This window comes from Trichosurus vulpecula, chromosome 5, assembly GCF_011100635.1.
Source record: "Trichosurus vulpecula isolate mTriVul1 chromosome 5, mTriVul1.pri, whole genome shotgun sequence".
NCBI lineage: Eukaryota > Metazoa > Chordata > Mammalia > Diprotodontia > Phalangeridae > Trichosurus > Trichosurus vulpecula.
The window spans coordinates 40,381,838-40,400,102 of record NC_050577.1 but is presented as its reverse complement, the minus strand read 5'-3'; the positions used below and the strand labels follow the sequence as shown (position 1 = coordinate 40,400,102).

The 18,265-nt window shown below is 40.4% G+C and overlaps 1 protein-coding gene across 1 annotated transcript in view; it reads right to left on the bottom strand.

Annotated features, from left to right (window-relative positions):
- Positions 1–9,571: 9,571 nt before the first annotated feature.
- The window catches only part of NEK11 (NIMA related kinase 11), a 268,164-nt gene continuing 259,470 nt past the window's right edge, over positions 9,572–18,265 (bottom strand). Inside the window, exon 16 of the mRNA XM_036761946.1 lies at positions 9,572–11,816. Within this exon, the coding sequence (XP_036617841.1) occupies positions 11,609–11,816 (208 nt within the window). The 3' untranslated portion in view covers positions 9,572–11,608. The remainder of the gene's footprint in view (positions 11,817–18,265) is intronic.

The window sequence follows — 18,265 nt, the reverse complement described above, 5'->3', positions numbered from 1 at the left end:
ACTGCACCACCTAGCTGCCCCCTTTCCAGCTTTTTTTTTAAAAAATCTTCCAGTTTATCATTTCTTAGTGCACAGTAGTAATCCAGTACATTCATATACCACAGCTTGTTCAGTCATTCCCCAATTGATGGGTGTTCCTTCAATTTCCAATATTTTGCCACCATGAATGGAGCTGCTATGAATATTTTTGCACATGTAGGTCCTTTTCCATTTTTTATGATATTATAAAGGAATATTATCACTGTGCTATAAAAAGTGATGTATGTGATGTATACAGGAAAACATGGAAAGATCTATATGAACTGATGCAGAGTGAAGTAAACAAAGACAAGAAAACAATATACACAGTAACTACAACAATATAAATTAAAAGAACCACACGCCAAAATAAAAAATCAACGTGTCAAAATTATAAAAATCAAACAGTATTCAAATGATGCAATATAAAAAGATGCCACCAACGTACCCCTCTACCGAGGTGAGAGATCCATAGGTATTATACATTGCACATATTTGGGGGGTTTTTTCAATGTATTTTTTTTCGTCTTTTAAAAATGCTATTTGTTATATGGGATAGTTCTCTAGGAGAAGTAGGAAAAGGGAAGGAATACTTAGGATAACTATGATGTAAGCAACAAAAAATGTCAATGAATTTTTTAAAAAAATACTAAACATCAGTGCAGCCCATTAATTTTACTTTGCACCCACTTTCATTTAAAAAGATGAATTTCAACGCAAAATATTCTAAATTTTCAGTCACTTTCTCTATGTCTTCATCAGAATTTTTTGACCATTTCTTCCTATTCATTTCTTCTCTTATGGGGTCCTAATATATGTCCTGTTCCTTTGGTTCAATATATATATATATATATTTTGGTTTTATATTATTTCATAAATGCCTCTCTCTTTCTGTTCCTCATATTTGTCAGGCTTAAAGCATGATGACATTCCCTGGCTTTCATGTACCATGATTGATTTAATTCTTCCCCTATTATTGGGCATTTAATTATGTTGGCTGAGTTTTCAAGGGTTTTGCTGCTGTTGCTGGTGTTGATTTTTCTTTCAATTACATACACCACTCCAACCAAAACCAAAAAAAAATCTCCGAACAGATATCTGTTCACTGAACACAGAACAGAGGGTTATTTTTGATAACATTCTCAGTGTGTCTTCCCCAAACTGTAACAATTGGGTGTTTGCTCTTCTTTTCTAATTCCTTCCCAACTCCATGACCATGACCATGGGCAGAGGGTGGAACAGCTCCTTAAGAGGGTTTCAGAATCAATGTGAGGGGTGCATAGAAGAAAGGACTGGATAGTGAGTGGTCTTGGAGTCAAGAAGACAGGTTCAAACACTTAATAGCCATGTGGTCTTGGGCAGACTTGGCATCTCTGATCCTCAATTTCCTCATTTGTAAGATGGTGAGAGTAACAGCATCAGCCTCACATGGTTATTTTAAAGCTGAATGATATGTACTGTAAAGCTTAAAATGCTATGTAAATGTGAGTTATCATTATTCCTGTTACTATCCCTAAATCAATCAATCAACAAGCACTTACTAAGCACCCAGGCACCATGTTAACTGCTATGGATACAAAAAAGGCAAAAACTGTCCCTGCCCTCGAGGAACTTCTATTCTAATGGAGGAGGCAAAATGTACACATATATAAAAGAGACATACAAAGTAGATCATAGAATCACAGACTTAGAGATAGAAGGGACCTCAGAAGGCAGGCGGTCCAACCCTCTCATTTTACAGATGGGTAAACTGAGGCCCACAGAGATTAAGGGGCTTGCTCAATGTCAAACAACAAATACGTGACCTTAGCAGGGAAGGCAAAAATAGCACATCTGAAAAGCAGGAGCTTTTCAGGGAGATGAGAGTGCTTGCCTTTCCTTTAAGTCAGCTTTAAAGAAAGAAGTCCACCTTTGGAAGTTATACTTAATTGAGGCATAGAGTCCTGAAAGAAGAGAGTCTAGCTCTTAGGGCCTGTATGCAGCCTTCACCTTGGGAGTGTTTTGCAAAAGCCCAGGTGGTAAAGTCTCCAGTCCAGTGACTAGAGAATGTCCTCTGTTAACTTTTTTGTTCATTCCTCCTTGGAGAATGTAACCATCTCCTGGCTAAAATTTGGCCTTTCTATAATATCCTGTGGATGAAGTCAGGCTGAGACAACTAAATATATTCCCACTGTGCCAGGCCCCAAGTAGCCTTCCAGATAGGATAGGCCACCATCTCTATTATTTACCTGTCCCCCAGAAAAGTACAAAGAGTGATTCTTAGACCATCATATGCACCGAGTTGTCCTTGGGGTACTACAACTTTCCATGAAAAGAGATCTTAAGAGTGAAATGTTTTCGAGTGAGAGAAGCTGATGGTTACTAACATTATAGGAATACTGAAGTACAAGGCTTTAATCACTTGGCAAATGTCAGCTCATTAATATTTCATATGTTGTCCCCGTGAGGGAAACATTAACACATTTCTTTTTAGATGGCAGCCCAAGACATCGCAAGGGAAAGACACCATGCAAGGTGCATTGAGGCAGCAGTGGGGCTGGGAATACTTGCCAATCAAATACACTGTGAGCCTGGCAGGTGGGAATTGGGGGTTGGGGGAGACCCACTGACTCACAGCCATCTGGTACTAGAATTTAGGACTGTCTTTAGCTCATCCCACAGGTTTCTACTTCTTTGGTATATGGTTTCAAGGGGCATCACTAGGGCAGATGCCAGCAACTAGGTTGGTAAAGACACTCAGCCAATGATGTTTACTGACCATCCATCACTTCCTAAGCACTCTTACTATCAAATAAGATGTTGTCTTCTAGAAACCTTAGGTTTTTCTCAGACTCTAGGAAATGGTTTGCACATAGTAGGTGCTTAATAAATGTTTTCTGTGAACTATGGAGTCGGAATGCAGAGCGAAGCAGACTATTTTCTTTTTTGTTTTGTTTTGTTTCTTATGGTTTCTCCCATTCGTTATAATTCTTCTATGCAACATGACTAATGTGAAAATGAGCCTAATAGGAATGTATGTGTAAAACCCATATTGGATCACATGCCATTTTGGGGCAGAAAATTTAAAACTTAGGGAAGTGAATGTTGAAAACTAAAAATGAACGAATTAATTGGGGGAAAAATTCCAAAAAAAAAATAAATGTTTGCTGCATAAATGAATGAAGGTACTAGTCTCTGCAAGGGAATAGAAAGGTGGGTGGGACAGTTCCTGCCCTTGGGGTATTTAGAAGTATAATGGGGCAAAGAGAGGGTGGACCCATAGTCTCTGAGCTCCCTTCCAAGTGAGTTCCCATGGCCTGCACAGACCCCCCTGAGCTCTTTCCTCTGCCTCTGTGACTTCCAAGCATTTGGCAAATGTTTATTCAGCACCTGCTATATGTTAGGCCCTGCTTGGGGAGGGGGAGAGGCAAAGGAGAAGAGAGTACGATGGCAAGAAGACAAGGTTCCTATTTTCAAGCAGTCTTGGATGTAAACTTTGCAAAACTGTAAGTGAGCATAATTCTCCCTATGTTATCCAATGTCCCTTATTCAAGGACCACAGACCTCCAGCTAGAAGGGTCCTCAGAGTTCATCTAGTCTAATCTCTTCATTCTATAGACAAAGAAACTGAGGGGGGCCCCGTGGGTAGAGAGCTGAGCCTGGAGTCTCATCTGATCCTCGTACAACACTGCGAGCTGGAGCTGTTATAATCCCCATTTTACAGATAAAGAAACTGAGGCAAACAGTGGTTAAGTGACTTGCCCAGGGTCACACAGCAAGCAAAGATCTGAGGCTGAATTTGAACTCAGGTCTTCCTGACTCCATCTACTACACCACCTAGCTGCTGTAGGTCTCAGTTTCTTTTTTTTTTTTTTAAATGCAATTTATTTATTTAACATATTTGGTTTTCAGCATTGATTTTCACAACAGTTTGAATTACAAATTTTCTCCCCATTTCTACCCTCCCCCCCCACTCCAAGATGGCTTATATTCTGGTTGCCCTGTTCCCCAGTCAGCCCTCCCCTCTATCACCCCCCTCCCCTCTCATCCCCTTTTCCCTTCCTTTCTTGTAGGGCAAGATAAATTTCTACACCCCATTGCCTGTGTATCTTATTTTTTAGCTGCATACAAAAAACTTTTTTTGTTTTTGAACATCTGATTTTAAAACTCTGAGTTCCAAATTCCCTTCCCTCTTCCCTTCCCACCCACCCTCCCTAAGAAGTTGAGCAATTCAACCTAGGCCACACATGTATTATTATGTATAACCCTTCCACAATACTCATGTTGTGAAAGGCTAACTACATTTTGCTCCTTCCCAACCCATCCCGCTTTATTGAATTTTCTCCCTTGACCCTGTCCCCTTTCCAAAGTGTTTGTTTTGATTACCTCCACCCCTATCTGCCCTCCACTCCATCATCCCCCCGCCTTTTATTTTTTTTTTATCTTCCTCCCTCTTCTTTCCTGTGGGGTAAGATACCCAACTGAGTACGTATGGTATTCCCCCTCAGGCCAAATCTGATGAGAGCAAAGTTCACTCATTCCCCCCTCACCTGCCCTCTCCCCTCCTCCCATAGAACTGCTTCCTCTTGCCACCTTTATGCGAGATAATCCACCCCATTCTATCTCTCCCTATCTCCCTCTCTCAGTATGATACTCTCTCATCCCTTAATTTGATTTTATTTCTTTTAGCTATCTTCCCTTCATCCTCAACTCACCCTGTGTCTGCTCTCTCTTTTACATATATATATAAACACATATATATATACACATACATACACATACATACATATACACATAGATACATACATACATACACATTCACTTATATATATACATAAACATATATATATATATACATATATATATACATATATATATGCATATTCCCTTCAACTGCCCTAATACTGAGGTCTCATGAATCATACACATCATCTTTCCATGTAGGAATGTAAACAAAACAGTTCAACTTTAGTAAGTCCCTTGCAATTTCCGTTTCTTGATTACCTTTTCATGCTTCTCTTGATTCTTGTGTTTGAAAGTCAAATTTTCTATTCAGTTCTGGTCTTTTCACTGAGAAAGCTTGAAAGTCCTCTATTTTATTGAAACTCCATATTTTGCCTTGGAACATGATACTCAGTTTTGCTGGGTAGGTGATTCTAGGTTTTAATCCTAGCTCCATTGACCTCCGGAATATTGCATTCCAAGCCCTTCGATCTCTTAATGTAGAAGCTGCCAGATCTTGGGTTATTCTGATTGGGTTTCCACAATACTCAAATTGTTTCTTTCTGGCTGCTTGCAGTATTTTCTCCTTGATCTGGGAGCTCTGGAATTTGGCAACAATATTCCTAGGAGATTTCTTTTTGGGATCTATTTGAGGAGGCGATCCATGGATTCTTTCAATTTCTATTTTGCCCTGTGGCTCTAGAATATCAGGGCAGTTCTCCTTGATAATTTCCTGAAAGATGGTATCTAGGCTCTTTTTTTGATCATGGCTTTCAGGTAGTCCAATAATTTTTAAATTATCTCTCCTGGATCTATTTTCCAGGTCAGTGGTTTTTCCAAGGAGATATTTCACATTGTCTTCCATTTTTTCATTCCTCTGGTTCTGTTTTATAATATCCTGATTTCTCATAAAGTCACTAGCTTCCACTTGCTCCAATCTAATTTTTAAAGTAGTATTTTCTTCAGTGGTCTTTTGGACCTCCTTTTCCATTTGGCTAATTCTGCCTTTCAAGGCATTCTTCTCCTCATTGGCTTTTTGGAGCTCTTTTGCCATTTGAGTTAGTCTATTTTTTAAGGTGTTGTTTTCTTCAGTGTATTTTTCAGTATTTTTTTGGGTCTCCTTTAGCAAGTCATTGACTTGTTTTTCATGGTTTTCTCGCATCCTTCTCATTTCTCTTCCCAATTGTTCCTCTACTTCTCTAACTTGCTTTTCCAAATCCTTTTTGAGTTCTTCTATGGCCTGGGGCCAGTTCATGTTTTTCTTGGAGGCTTTGGTTGTAGGCTCTATGACTTTGTTGTCTTCTTTAGGCTGTATGTTTTGGTCTTCTTTGTCACCAAAGAAAGAATCCAAAGTCTGAGACTGAATCTGAGTGTGTTTTCGCTGCCTGGCCATATTCCCAACCAACTAACTTGACCCTTGAGTTTTTCAGTGGGGTATGACTGCTTGTAGACTAACGAGTTCTATGTTCTACGTTTGGGGGGGAGGTGCCAGCTCTGTCAGACCCGCACTCCTCCTTCCCCAAGGACCCTCAGTCCAGACCAGGCTTAGATCTGCAGCAGGCTGTTGCACTCCTGCTCTGATCCGCCACTTAATTCCTCCCAGCAGGTGGGCCTGGAGCCGAAAGTAACAACAGCTGTAGCTGCCCCACCTCCGCTGCCCCCGGGGCTGGAAGCCGAACCGGGAACTCCTTCCACTCCCGCAGCTTTTCCCACTAACCTTCTCCGCAGTCTTTGGTGTTTGTGGGCTGAGAAGTCTCGTAACTGCTGCAGCTCACATATTCAGGGCGCTAGGGCCCCCTCCGCCCGGCTTCTGGTCTGGATAGTCCACGCCGCTCAGGCTGGGCTCTGCTCCACTCCGTTCCCAGCTCCCAGCTCCCAGCTCCGAGCTCCGTGTGGGATAGACCTCACCCAGAGACCATCCAGGCTGTCCTGGGCTGGAGCCCTGCTTCCCTCTGCTGTTCTGTGGGTTCTGCCGTTCTAGAATTGGTTCAGAGCCATTTTTATAGGTTTTTGGAGGGACTCGGGTACGGAGCTCACTCTAGTCCGTGTTTACCAGCCGCCATCTTGGCTCCGCCCCTAGGTCTCAGTTTCTTCATTTACAAGATGACCCTCCAAGGTCAATCGCAACCTTTCCAAGAATGGTTCCTGAAGTTGTGAGGAAAGCAAGTCATACCTTTACTTCGACCTTCACAATGATGACCACCAGTCAATGCTCCTTCCTGGAAAAAACAAACCTTTCCTTTGAGTGGAGACTAACCATATCAGCATGACTGTGAAACCATACAAAAGTAGCACAAGAAAATCCTCTGTATTACTTTGAAGTCACATCCTATACACATCACACACCACTAAGATGTCATGGTCATTCATCCATTTAATCAATATATAATTAGTGCCCACTATGTGGGTGTGTTCCAACCTACCCACGACCCAGGTGACCTTGGACAAATCACTTAACTTGCCAAACTCATTTCCTCATCTCTAAAACAAGAGGGTTGGACTAGCTAGCCCATGAGGACCTGTCCTGCTCCCCTGGACTAGGTGTCAAATCCCCTTCATCTCTGCTCCCTCCTCCCCCCCTCTCTGGGCAGCTCTGTTTCTACCTGTCAGATTGGTCAGCAGACCCATCAGTCATTAACACTGCTATTTCTCTCCTCTGGGGCTGCCGCCGACTTCATTTGTCTGCCTCTCTGGACTGAATTCCAGCCCAGGCATTGACAGCTTAGTTCCTTATCCCTGGGTTTATGTAGACTTAGTTCCCGAAGAAACCTATTGGTCACAGGCTTAGCCCAAAGACATCAAGCGATTAATTGCCCCCCTTCTGTGTCCCCTGCCTCAGCCTCTTCCAAAATTGGGATTTCAGAGGTACACATAGGAAGCAGACAGATCAACTAGCATTGTTAAATACACACACATACAACACATACACGCACAGAGTGCACCAAAAGTCTCAAGCTTTAATAGCTTAAAACTGCATTGAGATGTTTCGAACAGCATACATACACATATATGTGTGTATATGTATATATATATGTATACATACATAAATGCATGTCATGTTTCATATACATACATAATACATGTTACTCATAAATTATATGTTATACATTATTTATTAAATAAAATTATGTCATATAAGAATATATCATAGAAAGTTATATTATGTATGTGTACACATATCTGTATGCATGTTTGAACACATATATTACATACATTCATATGTGTGTACACATGCATACATACAGACATGCACACATCCATGCATACATATTTCTTATAGAGTACTATGGCAGCGAGATCCCCCTGAGCTCCTTCCCTCCCTAACCACACAGTTAAATGGTTGCACTGTTCTTTGGCTCAACAGCGATCATGCGGTCAATCTCCCCCACCTCAGTCCACTCTGTTCCTCTTAAATACCCACACCACTGCTTCACAGAAAGAAGTCCACGTGGAGCTGAGCATTTTTCCAATGGTAATAACCAAAGGTAATTTTCTTCTAGTCATTTTAAACCTTTCGCAGCTCCAACCTGCAAGCCCAACAAAACTATAAATTAGAGCAAGCTTCATTTCCAAGGTGCAATGCCGTGATCAGGCTTCACATATCTCCTCTTTTCTTCCCTTCAAGCCTGACATGATGAAGGACAAATCTCAAGAACAGATGTTTCCCATTTCTGCCTGTCTTTTTGTAAACACATTATAAAAACCAGTGGAGAACCACCAGTCCCTGTCCCCTGGATGCATTTATCTACTTATGAAAGAAAGTAGAGTCCTTACACATCCATTCCAGGGTGATTGCCTGCTAAGTCTCATAATAGTCTGCCTTTTGTTTTCTAACAGGTGCTATAAAAAGCATGAGCAAAGAGATCCAGAAACTTTTATTAACTTCTGCGTTATGGCTTCTCTCCTCCCTCCTCACCTTTTAAATGCCAGCTTCTGGTGTCATCCTAAGTTAGGCCTTCAGGGAGTGACTTCATTAGGGTGAAGAGAGGATAATCCACCTCTTACTATGACCCTGGACTGCTATGCCCACACACCCTGTAACTGGCAGGAGGTGACTGGAGAAGAAACACCCCCAGTGCCTGCCTGGTAATGATCACAAGTCTAAAATCTGGGGGGTTTAGCTGGTTGCCCATCTCCAAAATGAAGAACTATGGCAATACCTGATGGTTGTAAACTATGTAGGTCTAGATTTGTTAACCTGGGGTTTGTGAACTTGGTTTAAAATTTATTTTTTGATAAATGAATTTCAATACAACTGGTTTCCTTTTTAATCCTTTGTATTTTGTTTTATGCATTCAGAAAATTATTCTGAGACGAGGTCTAGAGGGCTTCATCAGACAGTCCAAGGCCATGTATGTGTGCAGGTATAGATATAGATATAGATATAGATATAGATATAGATATAGATATAGATATAGATATAGATATAGATATAGATATAGATAGATAGATATAGATAGATATATAGACATACATATATAGATATACATATATATACACACATACATATGTACATATATACACACACATATTATATATACATGCACATATATACACACACATACATATATATACACCCCACACACATATATACATGTGTGTATATGAATGTATATTGTGTGTATGCATATGTATATATGTGTGTATGCATATGTATATATGTGTTTATGTATTTATGTGCATGTTAAGAACCCTTGGTATAAGAAATCTTTGAATGAAAAAAAAACACAGAGTTATACTCCCATCAGTCAATAAGCATTTATTAAGTGCCTGCACCAGTGCTAAGTACTGGGTTTCAAAGACAAAAATAAAATAGTCCCTGCCCTCAAGGAGCTTATATTCTGTAAGAGAAGACAACATGTACGTCATGTATTTATAATGCAAGGAAATATACTTACCATACATAAAAGACCCTCAGCACATTCAAGGATTTTTTGGGTAGCAAAGTATGAAGTTCAATTTCATGAGAGTAAATGGGGGATGGGATTTTGAATCCTGATCCCCCGTTATATCTGTAACTTCTTTTCATTAGTATATAAATTCAACAATTCAATAGACATACATTAAAAACCTTCTATGAGCACAGCACTTTACCAGGTACTAGGGATTACAAAGACAGAAGGAAACAATCCCTGCCCACAAGGAGTTTATATTCTGATGGGGAAACGCAATGTGTTCCCAGATATATAAATACAGCAAGTACAAAGCAATTTCAGGAGGTGGAGGACATTAACAACTGGAGTGGGGGGTTCTGGGGTGGGGAATTAGTGAGGTCTTTATCAAATTGAGCCATGAATGAAGCTAGGGATTTTAAGAGGCAAAGGAAGGAGGACATTTCAGGCAAAGGAAGGAAGAGTCTGGACAAAAGTTTGGAGATGGGAGATTGTGTGCTAAGTTGAGGAAACACCTAATTGACCAGTTTGGCTGAAATGCAGAACCCATGAAGGGGAGTTATATAAAATAAGTCTGGAAAGATAAGTTAAAGCCATAAATTTACAGATTCGATGAAAAAAGATCTTTGGAATCTTTGAAGGGATTTTAAAAAATTGAAAAAATATTCATCTCTAAAGAAACAAATTTGTTTAACATATCTAGCTTAGAAAATAGTAGCACTTCATGGAATATAAATGTATTTCAGAAAAACTTTAGTGGAAAGGCTCTAGTTTAATTTGATGCTAATTGTTTTTCTGAACTTGGTCAACTCTAACATATATAATCATAGCTTCTGACATGAAAGGAACCTTATGGTACATCTAGTACAACATCTCATTTAATGAGGAGTTTAAATGCCAGGCTAAGGAGTCTTCATTTCATCCAAGAAGGTGATAGAGAAGCTCTAAACATATCTGAGCAAGGGGGTGAATTATAAATATGAATTTGGCAGATGTTTTGACATTGGATTGGAGAGGAGAGAGACAGGAAGCAGCTAAGTCTTATATAGGAGTTAATGCAAAAGTCTAAGTGAGAGTCAATCAAGTCTGGAACCAGGGCAATGGCCATGGAAATGGAGAGTAGACCAATTGGAGAGATGTCACAGAGGTAGAAGAGACAAACTTGGCAACTGATTGGATATAAGGGGTGAAGGAAAAGGAGGAGTCAAGGGTGATGCTGAGGTTGCCCACCTCAGGGATTGAAGGATGGTGGCATTTTCAACAAAATTAAGAAAATATGGAGAAGAAATGAGTTTTGGGGAAAACAAAGGCAGGGAAAGAGTGTTCCTCTAAACCCTGACAATTTCCCTATGCTGGGAGTGCAAAGTCAGTGATTCCTGCTGAGGCTCTAAGGGCACTAGCAGCCCAATGGGCATGGCCCATTCCCAAGAGGCCTATCTTCTAGATGTGGTTTCTAGAACTGCAACTAGAAATGACAACTAGAAGAACAGAATGTTATAACTTGGGGGAATGTAGAGATCGTTTAGCTCAAACTATTTGTTTTACAAGTAACTGGGGCTAAGAGAGATAAGTAACCCAAGATCATAGAACCAGTTAATAGCAGAGATAGCACAAGACCCCAGGTATCCTGAATTCTAATCCAAGATTCTTTCATTATTTCATGCTGGCCACTTCCCCCACTATGAAGAGTTTAAAAAAATACATTTTTATAGGCTGCTTTGGGAAATGCCCATTTGCCATGTGGGGTACTCCAACCTTGACTGTGCTACGTTGACTAACATGTAACCCACCCAAATTAAGAGAATAGACAAAAGTATATTTGGCTAACTCAAGGAGAAATTACCCCATTGGATAAAGAAATGAAAACAAAGATGGCGTTCCCAGTTATTGATCCATTCCCCCAATATGATACATCTTGTGTATTTGTTAGGTTTAACCGTTGGGATTTGTCTCCCATTTGGTCTGTACCTGACTTTGTCCAACACTTAAAGATGGTTCTAGAGTCCAGAATCTTCCCTTGTTGGTTTAAGCAATTGCTCCTCAAAATAGATGAGCTGGTCCACCTCAAAACAGTCACTGGCTCGTGGTACCACTTGCTCCAGAGATTTCCTGATCTCCTCCTCGCTGGCATTCTGTCTTCTGGCCTTCTTGAGGTAGCCGTAGACAGTCTCAAACACTTCCAAGCCCAGCTTCTGAATGGCTGTTCTGCACAAATAAGAAGGAGAGAAAACTGACAATCTACATATCCCTCTACAAGACGGGGACTCCTTAAGGACAGAACTATTGCCTTCCATCCCTGTATCCCCACTACCTAGCATAGAACCAAACATATTTCTGTCCAACTTTGCAGTTTCATTGGTATTTAAGAAGCCTCGGTGAGAACATTCCTCTTACCAACAAGGATCAGCAACTGTTCTACAGCAGATTGTCTTAGAGAGTTGTTTGAGGCACTAAAACGTTAAGTGACTTTTTCAAGGTCACACATTCTGAAGTAGGACTTGACCCCAGGTCTTCCTAAGTCCATGGTCAGGTCTTTATACACTACACTACATTTTTTTGTACATAATAGGTGCCCAATCAATATTCGTTCAGCTCGATTGAATCTAGTTTAACTGAAATGCCTTTGTTAACATTCATCTTTAGGGTAGCCACTGCTGGCTGATCTAGTGAGTCCTTTCAAGCAACCTTAATATTCATGCTAATAATTAATGATGGAAATATTGATACTCGTACTACTGTCCACACCAGTACAGTCTAGCACTTGGCATAGTGCCTGAGACAGAAGACCATCTAGTGCCCTAATGGTTGTTCATCCTTCATTCTTTTATGTTTATTAACTAATTTGTTTTTAATTTTCAACATTCATTTCTATAAGATTTTGAGTTCCAAATTCTCCCCCCACTTACTCTCCCCCCTCCCTAAGATGGCGTGCAATCTGATACAGGCTATACATATACAATCATATTAAACTTATTTCCACATTAGTTATGTTGTGAAAGAAGAATAGGAACAAAAGGGGAAACCACAAGAAAGAAAAAAACAAACAAACAAAAAGAGAGAAAATAGTATGCTTTGATCTGTATTCAAACTCCACAGTTCTTTCTCTGGATGTGGTTAGCATTTTCCATCACGAATTTTTTAGAGTTGACTTAGATCACTATATTGCCGAGGAGAGCTAAGTCTATTAAAGTTAGTCATCACACAATGTTGCTGTTACTGTGTACAATATTCTTCTGGTTCTGCTCACTTCACTCAGCATCATCAGTTCATGTAAGTCTTTCCAGGTTTTTCTGAAATTCTCCTGCTCATCATTTCTTATGGAACAATAGTATTCCATTACATTCATATATCACGACCTGTTCAACCATTCCTCAATCGATGGGCATCCCTCAATTTTCAATTCTTTGCCACCACAAAAAGAGCTGCTATAAATATTTTTGTACATTTGGGTCCTTTGCCCGTTTTTATGATCCCTTTGGGATACAGACCTAGAAGTGGTATTGCTGAGTCAAAGGGTATACACAGTTTTATAGCCCTTTGGGCATAGTTCCAAATTGCTCTCCAGAATGGTTAGATCAGTTCACAACTCTACTAATAATGCACTAGTGTTCCAATTTTCCTGCATCTTCTCCATTTATCATTTTCCTGTTTTGTCATGTTAGCTAATCTGACAGGTGTGATTGTGGTACCTCAGAGATGTTTTAATTTGCATTTCTCCAATCAATAATGAGTTAGAGCATTTTTTCATATGGCTAGACATAGCTTTGATTATTTCATCTGAAAATTGTTTATATCTTTTGATCATTTATCAGTTGGGCAATGGTTCTTATTTTTATAAATTTGACTCAGTTCTCTATATGTTTGAGAAATGTTCCTCTTTATCAGAGAATTTTGTTTCAAAATTTTTTCACAGTTACTATTGCTAACTGAATTTCCCTCCATCCTACTTCCTCCCATTTATTTTATTCTCCTTCTCCTTTCACCCTGTCCCTCCTCAAAAGTGTTTTGCTTCTGACTACTGCCTCCTCCAATCTGCCCTCCCTCCTATCACCACCACCCCTCTTTCTCTTATCCCCTTCCCCTCCTACTTTCCTGTAGGGTAAGATAGATTTTTATGCCCAATTGAGTGTGTATTTTATTCCCTCTTTGAGCCAATTCTGATGAGAGTAAGGTTCACTCACTCCCCTTCACCTCTTCCCTTCCACTGTAAAAGCTTTTTCTTGACTCTTTTATCTGAGATAATTTACCCTATTCTACCTCTCCCTTTCCCTTTCTCCCAGTACATTCCTTTCTCATCCCTTAATTTCTTTTAGATATCATCCCTTCACATTCAACTCATACTTGTGCACTCTGTCTATATATACTCCTAACTAATAATAATGAGAAAGTTCTTGTGCATTACAAATATCATCTTCCCATGTAGGAATGTAAACAATTTAATCTTAGTAAGTCCCTTATTATTTCCCTTTCCTGTTTAACTTTTTATGCTTCTCTTGAGTCTCACATATGAAAGACAAATTTTCTGTTCAGCTTTGGTCTTTTTGTAAAGGATGCTCGAAAATCCTCTATTTCATTGAATATCTATTTTTCCCCTGAAGGGATTATACTCACTGTTGCTGGGTAGGTGATTCTTTGTTGTAATCCTAGCTCCTTCGCCCTCTGGAATATCATATTCCAAGTCCTTCAATCCCTTAATATAGAAGCTGCTAAATCCTGTGTTATCCTGACTGTGGCTCCATGATACTTGAATTGCTTCTTTCTGGCTGCTTGCAATATTTTCTCCTTGACCTGGGAACTCTGGAATTTGGCTATAATATTACTGGCAGTCTTCAATTTAGGATCTCTTTCAGGAAGTGATTGGTGGATTCTTTAAATTTCTACTTTACCCTCTGATTCTAGAATATCAGGGCAGTCTTCCTTGATAGTTTCTTGAAAGATGATGTCAAGGCTCTTTTTTTGATCATGGCTTTCAAGTAGTCTAATAATTTTTAAAATTATCTCTCCTGGATCTATTCTCCAGGTCAGTTGTTTTTCCAATGAGATATTTCACATTGTCTTCGTTTTTCATTCTTTTGGTTTTGTTTTATTGTTTCTTGATTTCTCATAAAGTCATTAGTTCCCATTTGCTCCGTTCTAATTTTTAAGGAATTATCTTTCTTCAGTGAGCTTTTGTACTTCCTTTTCCATTTGACCAATTCTACTTTTTAAGGAGTTTTTTTCTTCAGTGAATATTTGTGCCTCTTTTTCCATTTGGCCAATTCTGCTTTTTATGGCATTCTTCTCCTCATTGGCTTTTTCTGCCTCTTTTACCATTTGGCCTAATCTGTTTTTTAAGGTTTTATTTTCTTCAATATTCTTTTGGATCTCCTTTAGCAAGCTGTTGACTCTTTTTTCCATGATTTTCTTGCATCATTCTCATTCCTCTTCCTGAGTTTTCCTCTCTTACTTGATTTTCAAAATCCTTTTTGAGCTCTTCCATGGCCTGAGACCAATTCATATTTTTCTTGGAGGCTTTGGATACAGCAGCTTTGACTTTGTTTTCTTCTGAGTGTGTGCTTTGATCTTCCTTGTCTCAGAGTAACTTTCTATGGTCAGATTTTTTTTCTGTTGTTTGCTCATTTTCCCACTCTATTACTTGACTTTTAACTCTTTGCTAAAGTGGGGCTCTGCTCCTAGAGTGGAGGATGAACTGTCCCATGCTTTGGGGGTTTTGTGTAGCTGTTTTCAGAGATACTTTTAGGGACCTGTAAGTTTTCAGTTCTTCTAAATGATATGTGTTTACTGCTCTCCTGGACTGTACTCTGGTCTGAGTGACCACAAGCACTCCTTTCTGTCCTGAAACTGTGATGAGGGTCCCTGCCACACTGTAGCCACAATCTCTGCTGTTCTAGTGCTCCTCCTCACCCTGGGACTGCCACCCAGGTCTGCGATCCAGATCTGAGTATGGGCAAAGCAACAAAGTCCTGCCCCCAGTGCCAGCAAAGAGACCCCTGTAATCTCCTTCTGACAAGTTGTTTGACTCCCTTATGGTCTGCGGGCTGAGAGCTCTGGAGGTAGCTGCTGATTCAGTCACTCCCAAGGCCTGCTCCTGGTTTGCTGGGGCTGGGTCTGTGCTGCTACAGCCTGTGCTGCACTGTGCTCCACTCTTACCCAGGTGCATCAGACTTTTCCTGTCAACATTCTAAGTTGTCTTTGTCTGGAAAATTATTTTGCCCCACTTTTTGTGGGTTCTGCTACTCCAGAAATTGTTTTATTGTATTATTTAAAGGTGTTCAGAGGGGTTTGGGGGGAGAGCTAAAGAAAGTTGCTGCTTTTTCTATACCGCCTTGGCTCAAAAACTATTTTTTAAAAACTATTTTTTAAAAACAAGTTCACAGATCTGAGGTTACAAAGCCTAGTACTGGATGATTTCCAAGGTCTTTTCGGGCTCTGAATCTTAGAGTTCTATGAATATAAATTCTCCATCTTTTTGATCCTTTTTATTTAGAGAATAATGAAGTTCCTTGCTCCAGGGGCTTGACAGAAGGATGCCAGGGCTTTCCCTGGTCCAAGGATATTAAGATTTTATTCAACAAATGCACTTCACTCCCCATGTTCCCATTTGGTATGAGCGTGGGCACACACATACACACACACCCCTCCATTTAAGGAGAGTGCCCTGGGTAGCTGTCTCTTCACTTCCCACCTGCCTATATTCCCAGACCTCAATAGAATCTCATCATCCTGCAAGATCATATCCTCCTCAGTGCCCCCTGGTCCTGAGACCCTTCCCTCTCAACTGATTGGACAGTTGAGAACACCTCCCAGATCCTCCATTCGGGAGGGGATCCAGGGTATCATCTTTTTATTCCCCACCTCCAGATTCCCCACCCCTAATCCTCTAGATTTCATCTTCGAGTACCTCTCCAACTTTTTATCTTGCCCCATTAGATCTTAAGCTACAAGAGAACAGGTGTTGTCTCAGCCTTCCTTTCTATTCCTACCCCTTAGCACAATGCCTGGCACGTAAGAGGTACTTAATGTTTATTGACTAACTGACCTCTCTCACGGTCCTTCGATCCATCACTTCTTACAAACAAACTCTTAGGAATCTGCATGTATGTGACTTATTTACATGGTCTGAAAAGGCCCAGGAAGTGGGTAGGGAGCTTTGTCCTGCTCTGCAATGTTACTGCTACATATGAACTCCTCTGCATAAAGAACAGGTCAGTTGTGCTGCAAACACGTTCATTTTAAGAAAAGGGGAAAAAATGATGGATGTCGTAGAATTGCCTTGAAAATATTACAGTGTGAATTTATTCTGACACTTGGAAAACAAGCTGCAGTCTTCTTGCCAGTGACGCCTTCAGATATTTATGGAATTTGTAAATAGAAAAACTCTATTTAAGGGGAACTTGGTGGTGTTATCTAACATCCAGGAGGCATTGAGGGCTCTCAGTCCCATCCCCAACAGAAGAGAAGTGGATTCTGCTTCACAGGCAGTAAAGAAAAAAAACAACAACAACAAAAACTTGACATTTTTGAAAGAATGCTTTAAAAGTCTGCAAAGCCCTGATCAGGGCACTTTGGCTCTTTCCAGCCTTAGAACAGGTCAAGGAGGTAGGGACCACTGAAAATAGTCCCCATTGTACCGAAGAGGAAACTGAGTCAAGCTAGTAAGTGTTGGTGGCAGGTTTTGATTCCAAATCTCCCAGCCTCCAAATCCATCACTTTAACCACTACGCTATGATGTCACAATCAAACAATGGGCCTGGAGTCAGGAACTCCTGAGTTCAAATCCTCCCTCAGGCACTACATGCATGACCCTGGGCAAGTGATTTAAGTTTCCTCAGTTTCCTCAACTGTAAAGTGGACAAAATAAAAGCACTTACCTCCCAGGATTGTTGTAGGATTAAATGACATAATAAATGCAAAGCTGTCTATTAACCTCATAGTGCTATAAAAATGCTAGTTAGCTATTAGGAAAATGAGGTAAAAACGGATATATTCAAATATGCAAATGGATCTGTGATTTCATTGATTCAGGAGTTCTCTCCAGTGATTCAGGCTGCGTCTCCCATCCTTGTCTGCCCACACTATGCATCCACATTGTCCTAAAAGTTCATCACATGGGTTCTATACGAGGTTCCAGAGGCTTTCCTCATTTTCCTCCCAACGTCTCAAGAGTGATGGTGGAAGTTCTGGCTGGCCACGCGGTATCCTTTGCTCTTGCCTTAGAACTGGCCCATCTTCTCTTCCTATGCATCCTGAACTCCCGTTTTTTCGTTTGGAGTTCCTCATAGGTTACAATATGGTAGCTGGCTCACTCCCACCATTCACTTCTCCATTGCCCTCTCTGTGATACTCACCTTTATTCTTTGGAGGCAGTGGTGTTCCGTGGTTTGCTACCACAAAGCAACATCAATAAAATGTTAAAGGACAATGAAAGAAGCCCTTAGGTAGAGAAAACTGACATAAATATCTTTTCCATCCATTTCTTCTTTCTGATCGATCCTATCCCCCAAATCAACCATTCTGCTCCAGGAGTACTCTTCCCGGTTAGAGGCCGAGAAGCAGCTCTGCTGCCAAGGCCAGCTTTTGAGTAAGCCTCTGTTCTGGATATCAGGGATGTTTCTGTTCTCATGTTTTGCTACGCATCTCAAACTTCATTAAAC